Source organism: Miniopterus schreibersii (genome assembly GCF_964146895.1).
Source record: "Miniopterus schreibersii genome assembly, chromosome: 12".
NCBI lineage: Eukaryota > Metazoa > Chordata > Mammalia > Chiroptera > Miniopteridae > Miniopterus > Miniopterus schreibersii.
In genome coordinates this window covers 41774182-41790685 of record NC_138112.1, presented here as the reverse complement: position 1 = coordinate 41790685, position 16504 = coordinate 41774182, and the positions used below count along the sequence as shown (strand labels likewise).

Genomic DNA, 16504 nt, shown 5'->3' with positions numbered 1-16504 from the left:
AATTCTGAGTCACTCCAAAAAGGTCAGTGGAGTCCGAGTTAACCCACTGTTTCCCAGTGGCTCTTCTCCAGACACCCAGAGATGCATGAGAGAATATGAGAGACAGTCGGCTTGTAGGCTGTGCTCCTGGTCACGGTCATTTCAGAGAAGGGTTTGGTCTCTTCTGGGCTGATTGCAAGGCTCTGGGAGAGGCACCCTTAGGGCCATTGTGAGAGGCCACTGTTTGCCAAGAATGCCACCCATGAGCTGGTGGGCTTGGCCCTACAAGGAGCTGGGGAGTCAGACAGACCTTCTCTGACTTTTGGCACAGCCACTCATGGGCAATGTGACTTTAGGCAAGTCTTCCAGCCTTTGTTTCCTCGTCTGTAAAATGGGACTAATCATAATGTTAATGATAATAGCTCTCATGTTACCCACCTCACAGGGTTGCCGAAAGCACTGAAGGGGATGGTCTCTGTACTGGCTCTTGCTAAATCATGACCCCTGATGATGGCCCATGCTTGCTGGGACTCAGGCAGCCCCTCAGCTGAAGTGTGCAGAATGGAGGGCTCCTTCGGTGGTCGATGGGCACGCCTCTGCTTGCACAGCCCCTCTGTCAGAGCAGCCCTCTCCTGCCTTCTGTCTCTCCCCACAGCCCACAGGGACCTGCAGAGGCTATTCCCGGGGACAGAGCTTAAGCTGTTGACATAACAAGCAAGGGACTTTCTGGTGTGAAAGGTTGGATGGACAAACGAATGGACAGCTGTATAAATGGAAAAGTCAGAAGCCCAGTAGGTAAATGGATGAACAGACAGACGAATGAATGGGTGAATGTGCCCATCCTCATAATGGGGGTCATACAACCTCAAACCGTGGGCCTGCTCTTTTGCCCTCAGAAGACCTCAGGCTCAGCAACCTGCTGCTTCTTCCTGTCTGAGAATTTTGAGTCACTCCAAAAGGTCAGTGGAGTCTGGGTTAACCCTCCTGCTCCATCACCATTCTTAGCTCCACAGGGAATGCACACTCCAGTTGTCCATGGGGCAGGTGTTCATACTGGCTTCCGCTGCCACTAGCAGAACTCCTGGTGGAGGAGGCAGAGTAGAAGAGGGGAAAGATGACGGGCCTTGGATTCAGACTCTCCTGGGTTATAATCATTGGCCTGCCCCTTATTAGCTGTGTGGTCTCAAGCTTAGTTGCTGAAACTCTCTGATTCTCAGTTCCTTAATATATAAAGCGGAAACAATAAAACCCATCTCATGGAGGTTAAAAAGCATAGCACTTGAAATATACATAGCATAGTGTCCAATACTTAGTAGGCAACCTGGAAATGTCTGAGGAATGAAAGAATTTTAAAAGTATGTTAGTTTGCTTTCTTTCAAGAGCATGTCCAGGGGCAGATAACATATTTAAATATGGTTTGAAGACGCTTGGCCTTTTCAGTTACACAAATGATTGCATAGTTTTACCAACAGAGGCTCTTAGATAATTTGCACCAGGTACAAAGGTAACTAACTGGACCCAGTGAGGTTGCTTCCCTTTTCTGCATCTCAGTTTTCCTTCCTGTAAAATGGGCCAGGTTAAACTTAAACACTGGCTGGGTGCAGAATGAGTAGAATCCAAAGAGCTGATTGGCTAAAGACCCACCTAACCCCTTACTGACCAGGCTGGAGAGGCTGCAAGAAGAGCCTTGAAAATGAGTCCAAGAAGGAACGACTGGAGACCAAACATTACTAAATATTTTTCCCTTTTATGGGTCGGTGCTCTAGATCACCACTTCCTGGAGCTGTATTCTAAACTTTGCTGTGATGGATGCGAGGTCCGCATGCCCACGAGCTCCCGCAGAACCCAGATGTCACCCTGGGGGCGGGACTCTGCTTTTACCTCGCTATTTTAAGCAGCAAGTTTATAATAATGGATGGGAGAGAAAACAGAAGGGCAGGAGCAGCGTGGGAATGGCCCGGGCAGGCGCGCTGCTGGGACTCCCCCGAGGAGCTTGGGGTTCCGACTTGTCAAGTGTGGGACCTCAGCCAGCCTCTACTCTGCTTATCCTGCAGCAGCTGACACCTTTCAGTGCTTGTCTGGCTTAATTCGTTTCTGTTTTACTTTGCTTTCTGACCCAGGGACTGAATTAAGGTCTTTCTTGAGGAGTAGGAGGCAGAGGAAAGGAAATGGAGACATTTCTGAAGTGACTTCGGAATACCATGATCCCAGAATCCTATGGGATGAGACCATCAAATCTGTGGTTTATTGTGACTAGAAAGAGTCCAGGACTTTAGGGACATCCAAGGTTAGAAAAGACCTCCGAAGTGGGTAGGAATCCTGTGACCCTTGCCCCAGCCTTTGCTGAAACTCTCCCTAGAACGGGGAGCTCACTATCTTAGAGGGCAGTCCATTGCATCTTCAGATGATTCCAACCGCTAGAGAGTTTTCCCTTCCTTTGATTTGACCTTTCAGTCATTGTTCGTGAACCTTTCCTTTGGGAACATGAATGGCTTTCAAATATCTGAGAAGAGATCCCCACCCCCACCCCGCACCTTCTCTTCTCCAGACTAAAGATCTTTAGTTCTTTAAACACAACTTCTTGTCTCTCTACATCCTGCTTCCCTTTTATGAACATCACCAATTTGTCTGAATCCTTTATAGCACGCAGAGCACAATATACTGTGTAGATTAAGACATAAAGAAAAAGTGGAACTGTCACCTCCCATGTTTTGGAAAGCATACCCCTATTAAGACAGCCTGGACCTGCACATACATCACATATCATTTTAAGTGATTTCTTGGCAGGTGCAGCCAACTTCCCTGATAGAACTGGGGTTTGTGGATACTCTTGTTACCTTGCTACCAGCACCACTGATATCACTGCTGCTGAAATCCAAGTAAAGATAATAGAAGTTAATCACAGAGCTCACCGTTGGGCAAATAAAAAGCTCAATTTATTCCCATAGTGACCAATTAGGATGGGGGATAGCATGACCTGGCCCCATAGCTCTCATTCCTGAGAGCTAGGATCAATCTGTCCAGCACGACTTCTCCCTTCCTGTCTCATCTCCCCCTCTAGGCCTCCAGCTAGTCCGTTCAGAGAAATCCCATTTAGCCTTTTAGTGTTCATGGCTCAGCTCAAACACCATTTCTAATGTAGACTCTTCACCAAAACTATATTCCACCCATCATCATCCCATAGTTAGGAACCTTTCTCTGGGATCCTGCAACTTCTCACTTTCAAATTATTTACCCCATTATGCTGTTTTCCACCTGCCTCTTGCCACCGCGCTTTGTTCTTCTCCAAGGCCAAGGCCTCATTTTCATCATCTTTGTGTCACTGGCACCTAGCACAGGGCCTGGTAGAGTGGGTGTAAAGTGAGTGCTTGTGGTGAATGAATGAACCAACCAATAACTCAGTTCATGGATATTCTACCTAAGATGAGATGTCTTGAGCTGTCCAGCAGGGGTCACCACACTGTTTCGCAGGTGAATGGGACTACCTTTCCACTGCAGAAAATGATGAAAGTCAAGGTGACAGTCACCTCAACCATCCCCGGGGCTGAAGTTCTCTAGTCTTTAAATACAAATCAACAAAAATTTTGGATAAATCTTCTGGTTACCTATAAGGAATCAGACCTCTTGCCTGCATCTGGGAGATCAGTCAGGGGTGCATGTCAAGTGTGGGCGTCTGTCAGGGCCGTGGCTGATGCCAGACATGAGCCTGCCCCACAGCACTCTGGCTCTAGGTCCTTCTCGAGCCCTTTCTGTGGGAAGGAAAGATATCTAGTATCATGGGAGGTGACAGTGCTTTCTGGCTCTTCCTCCTGGAGCCTCCAACAGTCTGTGTCTTGTATAGTAGGTACTCAGTAAATGAGAGCGTCCTCTGTTCTCTGCTTTTGTGTCCCAGCAGCTCCCCGACTATGGCTGAGGGCAGGGTTTAAGGACGACCCTGTGTCTGGTGGTTTTCATCTGCTGCCCAGCAGAGCAGCTCCTTCAGGAACCTCTGAAATTGTAGAACCACGCTAGTTGTTGGTTCTACAGGTCTGCGAAGGTGTCCACACCCCACTAGGGGAAAGGGACCTGAAGGAGTTTAGAGGTGGAAAGAGGTCAGGCAGAGCCCCCTGGACTCCGGCCAAACTTCCTAGGCTGCAGATCTCCAGCACCTACATGGCCTCTGGGAGCACTACTGCATGCTGGGCACTCTACCTCATCGCATCCTTGAAACAGTCCTATGTGGGAGGCATTCTCACCTCTGTTCCCCTGACTCGGAAACCGAAGCTCAGAGGTGAAGCCAATGTGTAAGGCCACATAGACACCGAGAGGCAGAGTGGGGATCCAAACCCAGGAACCTGGTTTCAAAGCCTGTGCTCTTTCTACCTTGTTATCCTGTCTCTCTAGATGGAGACCCAACATCACTGGTCTCCTTTTCTAGGAGCAAGCAGAGGAGCCAGACCCACTGGCTCAGGTCAGTTGGAGAGACCATGGTCCTAGGCCCCTTGACTGGCAAGGAAAATGAAAGAGCAGTTGGTTACAATTGACAGTATAGTAGTTACATGTTAGTAGTTACAAGAAAACCCAAGTCACAGGTAAACTTTGATCAGGGCTCCAGCTCCATTTCCCTGCAGGTGTGTTGACTCTGCCCCATCCTCTGTGTGTGGCAGTTTTATCCTCAGTTTGGCCTTCCCCATAGAAGCAAAATTGCAGCAGCAACACCAGGCCCACGTCTGCATGCTTTACCAACTGGAGCAAGAGAAGGCATCTGGGCCCCAGCACACTGCCATGAGCTCATGGGCTTAGGCTAAATCCCTTGTCTTTCCCTGAGTCAATCACTGTGGCAAGATGGATGAGAGTAATGCTAACTGGAATCAATCCAGCAGGACCTCAGGCTGCTACACCACAGGAGGGGGCAGCCCGGGTTAGGAGGAGGCAACCCAAGATTTCTGGGGTGAATGCTGCACAGGCACATGAGATCCACCCAGGCCAACCCTCCAGAATCATGGCTTTAGCAAGGCTGACAGGCCCAATGAGGCCCGTCCACAAGTGAGAGAGCCCCGTACTGAGGGTTGGAAAAGCTGCTGAAGGGTATGAGGCAAGCCATGAGGCAGGAAGACAGGAAACACCATCCCTCCCTCCTCCCCCACCCAGCCAAGGAAGGCTGTGTGGTATAGTGGAAAGACTTCTGGCCTCAAAATCAGGAAGATCTGGATTCAAATGCTTGGTTCTTTCTGTGAGTTGGGCAAGTGGCTGCCACTCTCTGAAGCAGTTTTCTCATCTATGAAATGTGAATATTGGCTCCTGCATCAGGGGTCATCATGAGGATTAAATTAGGCAATGTTGGTAATGCTCCTAGGATTGTGCCCGGCACCCAGTAGGTGCTCAATAAATGGTAGACAAGTACATCTGATCCCTATGGAGTGTCCTCCATTAGCTGTGGCTTTGAGGAGATTGAAGCACTTTTCTCTCTTTCAGGATAGCTGTGTTTACTGTAAGGGCCAAATTAGATGCAAAATCTCTAAGGCCACCTCTGACTTTGTAAACAGAGCTAGCGAACAGGAGGGAATGCAATTCCAAACGCCCTCTATTTCTACCTCTGGTGTTGACGCAAACTCGGGCAGGCTCTCTCTATGGCTCATGACCCCTGGAAATGGAACCCAGCTCGGGTCAGGGATGGGAGTGGATTTGACTTGTCCTTTTGACATCTCCTCAGCCTGCGGAGCCCAGGCCTCTTGGAGCATCTTTTGGGCTGACACAGCAGAGGTTCCGGGCACCCGTGGCCACTCCTGCCAGAAGGCTGCCATGCCCCACATTCCCGAGGACGAGGAGCCCCCTGGAGAGCCACAGGCAGCCCAGAGCCCCACCGGCCAAGTAAGTGCCCCCTCCCTGCCTGTGGCTAGCCTGGCCCAGGCCAAGCCAAGCGCCCTGGGCTGAGGTCACAATGCCCAGCCTGGCCAGAGGGTTTGCCGACAGCCCACACAGGCTGCAGGGGGCGGCTGGGGAAGGTGTGCAGTGTCCACATAGGAATAAACACACAAAGGTCCTTTGACTTGCCCAAGGCCCCCACGTACCCTGGGAGTGGAGCCTCCTAGGCTGTCTGAGGCTTCCTGGGACATCAAACCACCCTAACCCTGTAGGCTCCCTCCCACAATGGAGAAAGGCTTGGAGGAGAGCCTCATCATGTCAGGGTCGTGAGCACCAGCAAGAGTCACAGCAAATCCATTTAAAATGAAGATCAAATTTTCATAGTAAATAGTGAAAAATAATTTTAGCAAAATTATATTATTTAAAAAGGAAATGGTGAAAGTAAGTTGATTTAAAGGGTCTCACTGAGATTATATTGTAAAAATGAAATTATGAAAGCAAGTTATTTTTAGCAATATATACTAGAAAATATAGATTACATGTCACTTTTTAGAATGAACAAAGAATTAATCGAATGTGTTGCTTTTGGCATGGGTATGTTTACTTTTATACCAGCAAGACGATCTGTTCACTTGATACACTTCCTTCACATTTTTCTGTACAGCACCTTCATGCGGAGATTCTGTTTAATATTTAAAATCTTCATTTCTTTCCCAAGGAGCTCTTTCAGTCCTTCAATGTTCAAACCATTCTCTTGCCTCAACCTAGTCTGGCTCCATCTGCTCCTCATTGGTCCAAAGCCTTGCACGTGAAATTCTCCAACCTTGTTTCTTTGACCTGGTGAACTTTGCACTGAACTTGCATCATCCTGTCGTATCTGACAGTTATCCCAACTGCCCTTGGCCAGAAGAGATAGACACTTGTTAAGTGAGGGAAGAATGCACGAGGGAGCATTCACTTGACAAGTGGGAAGATTCTTAGTGAATATTTGCATGTTATGATGACATTTGTTTTCTTACACATCATAACTCTGGCCACTTAGCTAATAAATACTTAGAAAAGAATGGCCTCTTGTATCTCCATGTCCCAAGCTCATGGTGTTGCAGAACTTGGCAGCCTTGGGAAGCCCTTGAGTTTCTAAATGACAGTGGGCCAAGCCCCATGCTTCAGCTAAAGGCAGCTGGCTCAGGGTTTTATTGAGGCTACTCCCAGGAATGTCTTGGGCACTGGGGGTGCTGCTCCTCGGTTGCTCTCAGCGGCTCCAGGTTGATCCTCTGCTCCTCTGCGGTGACTGCTGACCTCCCCAAACTCGGTGCTCTGCTGCAACCCCTCTCCTGATGTGGTTCCTACCAAGCGAGGACAATTCCCCCAAAGCATTGCCAACAGTGGACTATAAGGTTTAACCAACCAAAAAATGTGTTAATCTGCTGAAAACTTGGAGATTAAAGAAAGGAATGACTACACAGAGCAAAATATTCCCATCTGAGGTCAAATGTGACTGCTCCAGTCCTCAGGTCACTGTTTTCTAGGGTTCTTTCCCCTCAGGCTCCCTACTCCTCAGCCCTGGACTCCTTGCCTTGGCTATCCCTGACCACTTCCACGTCACTAACAATGATTGTGCCCTTAAGCAGATTCTGATGCAAAAATCTAGCTCTGAAATCCTGGGCAACTCCCCCAAACAGCTGCCATGCTGTGCTCCCCAAGAATACAAGTATTCCTAAAAATAATAATAAAAGATTAGCAAAGATGCAACTGCACCCTCAGTGAAGAGACCTTTTTACATTGAGTTTGGTTCATTTTGGTTCCCACCTTCTCTAAAAGATTCTTCAAACCTTCTCAGGAGACAGAAAACCAGACAGCACAAAAGCCTGCTGGCCCTTCTGACCGTCATGGCTTCAAGCCACACACAGGTGCAGCTCCATTGGGTCAGAGGTGAGGGTGAGTTTTTAGAGGTGGTCAAGCAGGGGATGGGCTCCAAGAGCCCACCACAGTTGAGGGGCAGAGAAGCCTAGCAGAATGGCTGGAGCTCCAGATTCCTTGTCCCCACAGCTCATTCTCCCTGTAACCATGAGCTAGAGCCAGACTTCGATAACATGAGGGGTTGGGCCCTACGATCTCTGAAGTTCCTTCAAATGCCACGACTCTACCTCCATGCTTATGAGAAGTCAAGAAAAGAAAGAGACTGTTTGTGGGTCCAATAGCCTCTGCATTGCCAGAGCCCAGCAGGAGAAGGACCCCTGAGGAGTTCAGGTGAGCCAGAGCCAGAATGCTCCGGTCTTACAAAGGAGGACCATGAGCACAGGATATAAGAATGTGGATTCTGGAACTCACACCAAGCTGGGGTCCTCCACATTCTGGCCAAAAGAACTTGTGTGAGGCTGTTAAATTTTCTGTGCTTCTGATTCCTCATCTTTTCCCCAGGGCAACTATTAGTACCTGGCTCCTAGACTCTGTCTGTTCAGCCAGTTTTTGAGTGCCTTCTTTGGCCTGAGGGACAGCAGAGCTAGGGCAGGGTAGGCCTCAGACTGAAGGCCACGTCAGATTCAGCATTCTTTTATTCTTTGCCCTTAGTGACAGGCACAGGGCCTTCCTGAGTTCTCCAGAAGCCCATAGTCATTGTCAATGAAGAGCATCTCCCTCAGACAAGCCTTGCCAGGCAGCCACAGCCTCAGGGGAGGGTTAAGCCTGTGAGCTGGGCTGGACCCTCCAGGAGCTGGAGCCTGATTTCTTGGGAGCAGCAGAAACCAGGCAGCCAGGGAAGCAGGGTTGGCCAGAAGGGCTCGGCTGGAACTCCCGGTAGCGTGTGAATTCCCACTCTGTGAGGCAGGCAAAGAACGGAGCATCCTTCTGAGTTTACAGCTCCCCGGGGTCCAGCCTTTCTTCTGGTTCCTCAGTCCCCAACCCCCATTTCCCATCACTGACACGAGCACTAGCTGAGGCCTTCCCACACAAAAAATGCTAAAGCAGTAGACCTAGATCCTGTTTTTCTTTCTTCACACACACATACACTCACACACAGACTCACACACAGACACACACACACACACACACACACACTCACACTTTAGGTCCTCCATCAGAAGCTATAATCAAAACCCACAAGGAATTGAAGCCTCCTGCCAGTGCACTCTGTGAGACTGTGCCCTGAGCATGTTTTCTGGGTTGGCCTTTGAAGGGGAGGGGTACCTCCCTGGAGACCCCTTAGAAAATGTGTGCTCCCTCGTGGGCTAAAAAGGACCCAAAGAATCCATTCTCTCTGTCAGGAATGAGATGAAGACAAAGTAGATATTAACATGTAAAACATTTGGGACCTGGTAAGGACTGTGCAGAGTGGGGACAGCTCACCCACTGAGAACCCTCATGCCATGCTTCCCATGTGACAGACACTATAGTCTCTAAACACTATAAGCAGTGACCTCACAGCTCTAGGAGATAAATGCGATTACTATCCCATTTACAGATGAGAAGATCATGGTGGGTGAGCCTACTCCAGTCACCAGAAACCAGGTGGCACTGTGAAAGCTCCAGCTGAGGATTTTGAATTTGTCCCCTTGAGCTCCTTTCTACTTGTCTCAGCACACCCTTTGCAAGAACAGCTTAGATTAAGATCCTCAATGAAATATCTTTAAGTAAATGACCAGGAAAGCACTAGAATCTGCTGTACGAGATATTGGAGACATCTGTTGGGCACCCACTATGTGCTCATTCAGCCAAGGTAGATGTTATTATTATCTCTATTTTATAGAAGAAGAAATGAAATCTCTGTGAGGTTATATGATTGTCAAAGGTCACCTACTTGTGTCATGTTCAGTAGAGACTGAAACCCAAGTGTCTGCTGAGGAGTTCCTGTCAGCTTTGCCTCCTTCCCTGGCCCCACCCATCGGTAAAGCCAGTGCCCTGGACACCAGAGCCCCCAGGCATGGGGAGCAGGTGCTTGATGCCCCATTCTCAATGGAAAAGAAGTTTGGAAAGGATCAAGAGGACAGTTCCACCAGGGTGGCTTCTAGTGGTTCTGGTCACAGAGCAAGAGCTGTGAGACTAGCCGTGTGAGTGCCTAGGACAAAGCAGAACGTGCTTGAGAAACGTTGGTTGTTACAATGGTCAGGGATGTATATTACATTTATTTGTCCTTAGTTCCTATTCTGAGCAACGGAGTAGCTTGTCATTTTTTGTTTCTCTGACTCCCCTGTCGGACTACATGTGAGCTGTAGGGCCAGGGGCTGTGTCTGTCATGTGTGTTTCTCCGTTTCTCAGCGGAGGCTGTAGCTGCAGTGGTTGCTTACGGGAGGAGGGCTGGCTGGAGGCGTGATACGTTGGGTGGATTATTGGCAGGCCGGATGATTAAATTCCTGGACTGAAGTGGGAAGAAATGGAGGGAGGAATGGCGTTAGGAAAGGAGGAAGGAGGAGAGGATAGAAGATGAAGATGGATGAGTGACCGGCTGGCTGGGTGATGCGCTCTCCATGGAGTAAGGCCAATAGACATTGTGCGCACGTCCATACCCCTGAAGCCCGTTGGCATGAGAGAGAAGCAGACCTCAGCAGAGGCACTTCCTCTCTCTCCCGTGCTCTTAGGACTTGCCTCTGGAATAATCATTTTCCCGCAAGTCCCCGGAGAGTCTTTCTATCCTGTCACAAGAGCACTAATTCCTCTTTGTGGCCAGAGCACCCCTTCCAGAGGCAGTCCCTGTTTGCCCTCCGGGCTGTGAGAGAGGAACCACAGTGCCTACCCTCCACCACTACCCTCACCACCATTATTATTACTGCTTTAATTCATCAAATCCTTAAAACAAGCCTGGGAAATGGGGATTATCAGCGCCACACAATGTTTGAGAACATGAAACAGAGAAGCTAAGTAACTTGTCCAAGGTCACCCAGGCGGGATTCCAGTCTAGGCCTCCCTGACTTCACCACCCCACACTGCCTTCTGGCAGGGTCCTTCTCTCGGCCAGGCCCAAGCGCGGGAGCTAACCTCTCCACTCCCGCCTGGGCTGGGGCTGGGGCAGTTGCTTGGAGCTTCCTAGCCCAGGCCTACTCACGTGACATTGGGGAAAGGAAGATAATATTCCCGTCTATGACACTGGCCTATATTTATCCCTGCACCCAGGCAGTTAGGAAACTGTTGTGCATTCCTGGGAACTTTTGAGTGAAATAAATATTTAAATGTTTCTATAAGTTTATTTAAGGAGAACAAAATGTGACCCGCTGGCTTATTATAGGGTGGGTGAGCTTGGGGGGTGGCCCAGTGTCCCAGCGCTTGGCTGACTGCAGGGAAGGGAAATGGACCCAGGGGAAGCTGGGCCCCTGGCAGGGTGAGGGGGTGCCCCTGCTCTCTTTCTTCAGCTGTGTGTTCAGCCTGGCACTTCGAGGGCTCCCTGGAAGAAGGGGCTTATGAGGGAGGGTGCAGCTTGGAGGAATAGAAAGGAGTGTTAGAGACCTGTGGGACACCAGGAACCGGGGAGGTGAGACCAAAGACCTGGAGATGGCTATAAGAGTGGCTCATGTAGAGGGAAAGCCAACAGGCCTAGTGTTTAGTCCCTTCCCCTGTTTACCACCTGCACAGCCCTGGACAAGTCTGTTTTCTGTTGGTAAGGTGGGGATTGAAGTGGTAAAGAGAGGAGAGGAAGGAAATGTACCAATCACCTACTTCACACTCAGGGCCTTCACTTTCTCTTCTCATTTCCTCTTCACGAGTCTATGAGCTCAGGTGGTATTACCACCCCCAAGTTGGAAACAGGTATTCTGAGGTTCATTCACAGAATTGCTGGTAGGATTGAATGAGAAGGCACCCGGGAAGGTCTGGGTCAGGGCCTGGCACACGGCAGGTCTGAGAAAGTGTCACTTCCCTCTACCCTCATTTGTTCCTTTGCTTCTTGTGTCTGGAACCCACAAAGGGCATGTGTTCTTGGTCTGAGAAGCAGATGGGAAGGGAGGGGTGGAGCCTGGTGGATGTGGCCTTGGCGGTGGGCTTCTCTGGGAGTTACTGTTACTCAGGCTGTGTGGTCAGGTGCCTGGGGAAGGTGCTCTGTGGCTCCACCAGAAAGGCTGGGCCCCTTAATTTAACTCCAGATGATTGCTGAGACCCAAAACCAATAAGGATAGTCTCTTCAAAATCCAATTCCAAAGTAATGAAGGTAATAATAACAGAATAACATCTGACACTCGTTGAGCATTTACTAGGGGCCAGGTACCCCCACAAGTTTTCCATCTGGAGCTGCCAGATTTAACGAATGAAAATACAGTTATGTCCATTCAATATTTGGGGCATACTTATACTAAGAAATTATTTGGTGTTTATCTGAAGTTCAAGTATAACTGGGCATCCTGTATTTTATCTGGCAATTCTACTTCTATCTCAGCCTGTTTAATCCTTGTAACTACCCTGTGACACCATTAATTTACAGGTGAAGTAACTGAGGCACAGAGAGTCAAGGGAATTTACTCAAGTTCATACAGCTAGTAAGTGAGAAACTGTGTCATGAATTAGTGTGGCTCCCAAGGCCCCAGCCCTTGAAGCCCTGAGGCCAGGAATTTGCCTGGGGTCTGTATTTGGCCACACTGCCCCCTGCCCCGCAAGCTTTCTTCAGGTCCTGCCTCTGTTTGGCAGTTGAGAGTGGGAGCAGGGATAGGTATTTACACCACATTAACACCTGGCAGAATTTACCCCAGAGGGCCCCTGAATCTTCCCACACTCTCTCCTAGATCACTGTCTCCTCAGAGCCTGCCAGGGTGAAACACGGCCTGCACAAGACTGAATGTTCCCATCAAAACAGTTCTGAAAAAAACTAGAAGTTGTACAGAACTTGCTCAACCATTCTGTGAGCTGATTAGGGAAAGAACACTTTGATTTTATTACTGTGCATTTTGTACACATTAGAAGGAGAAAGTGGGGAGCATTCCAGGACATTCCATCAGGGATAAAGGTTTTCTCCCTGATTGCTTCATGCCTCCTGGCTTTTAAGCAGCTTAAAATTGTGTGGTTACATGCTTGGCACTTGCCACCCACGGTTTGTTTCTGTCTTTGTCTGCCCCAACCCTCCTCCGAGTGAGGGTTCCTGCAGCCCCATGCATGGCAGCCACCTCAGTAGAACTTTGCTGTAAGTGGCCTTGAACCAGAAGGCAGAGAAAACTTTCACCAGAAAGCAGCCTCCCAATGCCTTGCAGCCCATTTACCTCACAAGCGTCAACCCCGAGGACACCAGGGCCTAACTGCTACCTGGGGATGGGGGTTGGGGAGAGGGTACTTCCACCCCACTTTCCACCCCATCGTGCTAACTGGGAGCACTTCAGAGGCCTGCCAGGTTTACCGTTGCCTTCCCAGGACCTGCCATAGGCCTCGACACATAACAGGCACCAGCAAATGCTTGCCTGATGGACAGAACGAAGCACAATAACGTGAGAATGTTTAGAGATTGGCCCCTCTTGTACCCAAAGGCTTTCAAAAACTTCTGTGAGCTGATCATCAAGAGAGGAATCAAAACAATCTGCTCAATAAATAGTTGGGTGGAGCCTGAGTAAACTGGGGGGTGGGGAGGGAGAGAGGGTTTGGGGGGCAGGGAAGCAAGTGGAGAGTCAAAGGGGAGAGGACAGGCAAGGGTGGGAGTTGAGAGTCCTTCCTCTTTCAAGTCCTTTGAGAGGCGGGAGTGAAGACGAGCTCTCTCTGGTTGGCTTTCTTGTCCAATGAACAGTTCTTTAAGGCATCCTTCGTAGAGCCTGGGCCACGTGGATCACAGCTTCATTAGGTTCGGGTTAAACTGTTGAACTTCAGAGTCAAACCCTGGATGGTTAGGAGGAGCATGCATTTCTCTTGACCTGCCAGGGATGTGTATATTTACCAAATCCTTCCATTTTTATAGTCTCATGGTTTTTTAAAATATTTTATTTTTGGTTACTTCAAATTGCTTTAGGAAATAGGTGCCATGTCAATAAAATAAAAATAAACCATAGTTTATTAACTTAGCAACCTGAATATATTCAGCTCTTGGACATGGGGATATAGTATAACCCCATCACCACCACCATTGTTTTGTTTTGTTTTGTTTTGTTTTGTTTTGTTTCAGAACACAACATGCAGAAATTAATGATTGGCCCCTCCTGCCCCTTGATGTAGACCTATCCCATCTGCACCAAAGCATGCTGGGAATTTGTAAAAGCCCCTCTCCAAGGATGGCAGAAACATTATGATATACCTAGCATGAAAATGATATTTTAGCCAAAGTACATTTTTTTGTTCACCAAAGGATTCATATAAGAAAAATTCTAAATATGACAAATATGAATATATTCAGAGCTCAAACTTTCATGATCAAAATAAAGTCCACCCAGAGAAGGAACCTCACACATAAGCAGTCAGTGTTTCAGTTGACATTCCTATGGTAACAGTCACCCATGAGTAAAGAGGCTCCATCAAGATGATGTGGGAGTTGTGCCAGATGAGTAAGTGCTAGAGATCTAGGTGCCTGGAGTTAACAATGCTGTACTGCGTACCTAAAGATTTGCTAAGGGGGTAGATCTTACAAGTGTTCCTATCATCATTATCATCATAAATCAAAGGCAAAAGGAAATTTTTGGAAGTGATGAATAGGTTTATGTCAAAGATTGTGGTAAGGATTTCACAGGTGTGTACTCTCTAAACTCATCAAGTCACATACATTAAATATGTACAGATTTTTGTATGTCAATCATAACTTAATAAAGTGGTTTAAAAAGAAAAAAGATGACATGAGTAGAGGAGGTTTTAAGCACATACATTTACTCAAATGTAGGACTGTCGCTAAATGTCAGGAATATGTGGGTGCCACCACCTCTTCTGACCTCCATGTTTCCCAGCCAGGTGACCTCAGCCTGAGCACTCTGCCACATTTTTCTTCAATTGTCAGTGATTTCCTAGATTGTCACCACTGATGGCTTAGAGGTTCCCTAATCTTAGTGCATGATAGGTGGACATTTTTAAGCTCAGGTGAATGACTGCTGGGGAAGGAAGGAGAATATATCTATCTACCTATCTGTCTAGGTAGATAGATATAGATGATATAGATATACATATAAATATACATATAGATAGATGATAGATGTATAGATAGATAGATAGATCTTTCTCAGAATAATCTAAATAAACTGCATCTGTCCCCTTATCAAGATGGCTCTGAGTGTCATGATGCTGGAATACATGCTCCAGCTCCAGCTCCTGGAAGCTTCCTCCATCCCAAGCCTAAGTCCATCTGTGTTTTCGTTCTAAACCACCAGGGCCCTCCCGCCGCAGGAATATCTTGCAGTCCACCCACCATCGTCCTGACTGGGGATGCCAGCTCACTGGAAGGAGAAACTGACAAAAACCTGGCCAACAGGTACATCCCAGGTGCCTGATATTTGTGCTGTGAACAATATTTCCTAGCACACAGGGATTAGACAGCTGTATTTTTATAAATCTTTCCTTCTTTCTCGAATCATTTTATTGATGAGAATACAGTTATGCAATTTTTCGAAATGAAAGAGAGAGCTTGGGATCTTTTCATTATCTTTCCCTCTCCCCCAAATTATTTTCCCTCTCCTGGTTTGGCTTTTTGCACCCTGCAATCCTTTTTTTAAAAAGTACAAGTCATAGCAGAGGACTTTCCTGTAACAACTGCCCAGATGTTTGCAAACAGACCTGAAGGATGCGAGTCTTTGGTCCTGGGTGGAGGATGATCTCTTGGAAGGGACCTTGGCTCACACACACGGGGATGTCACTGCCTTGGTTTTACACAGCACCAGCCCATGCATTAGTCTAGCTAGAATGAGATTGTACAATTTCCAGAATGTTACAGAGGTAATTCTCACACAAATATATAGTGAGCGTGTGTCCAAGATATATTTAACTCATTAAAGAAGGACCCATCAGGGTAACAAAGCCAGTTCAAAGGCGTTTATAAGAAACGGATATACATATCTAATCAGTGAGAAGGAAAAGAATGCCGGGATAAAATTGCTAAGTTAGATACAAAATAAGTTAATGTTCTATGGGGCAATGAAATATTTTTATCTTTTCCTAAGCAGAAATCATCTGCATCTCTACCAGACAACAATTATTTATATTTTATGAGCTTTCTATGAGTTAGATGTTCACTCTGGGCGCTAATACACAGCAAGTAGTCAAAGCTACATCTCACTAGGGCAGTGGTTAGGAAGCTTCAGCATGCAGGCGCCTCAGCTGCAGAGCCTGGTCAATCTCGGAGGGCTGGGCCGCACCCTCAGAGTTTCAGATCTAGTAGGCCTGGGGTGGAGCCTGAGAATTTGCATTTCTAACAAGTTCCCAAACTTAGAAAAGCTTGTAAGACGATGCTCTCATATGACTTTGAAAAAATACAAAGGCATCTGTTGGCCTATTTCCAAGCTGTGGACAATTTTCTAACAAGATGGCTCTGTCCTTTCAGAGCTCACAGTCCCCACCGGAGGCTTTCTCACCGACACTTGAAGGTTTCCACTGCTCCGCTGACTTCTGTGGGTAAGGCTCGGCCAATTTATCTTACTTCTGCAACTGGAGATAGGGGTCCAGCTGAAGGTGTGCTTGAGTAGGAAGATTGAGGTCTGGCAGTTTGGCAGGGCCAGGCCCCTTGCTACATCCTGCTCCTCAGACAGGCCCATCCTTATGAGCCCAATAGGACAAAGTCAATCAGCTCCTCCGTGTTGGTGCCCAAGAGAAG

The 16504-nt window shown here is 47.9% G+C and overlaps 1 protein-coding gene across 2 annotated transcripts in view; it reads left to right on the top strand.

Moving 5' to 3' along the window:
• Nucleotides 1-16504, top strand: part of IRAG1 (inositol 1,4,5-triphosphate receptor associated 1) — a gene marked incomplete at its 5' end in the record, with an annotated part of 96672 nt that overhangs the window by 30911 nt on the left and 49257 nt on the right. For both annotated transcript variants that reach the window (XM_081155639.1, XM_081155638.1), the window contains 3 exons: nucleotides 5672-5829; nucleotides 15069-15169; nucleotides 16235-16305. In XM_081155639.1, the coding sequence (XP_081011765.1) occupies nucleotides 5672-5829; nucleotides 15069-15169; nucleotides 16235-16305 (330 nt within the window). The remainder of the gene's footprint in view (nucleotides 1-5671; nucleotides 5830-15068; nucleotides 15170-16234; nucleotides 16306-16504) is intronic.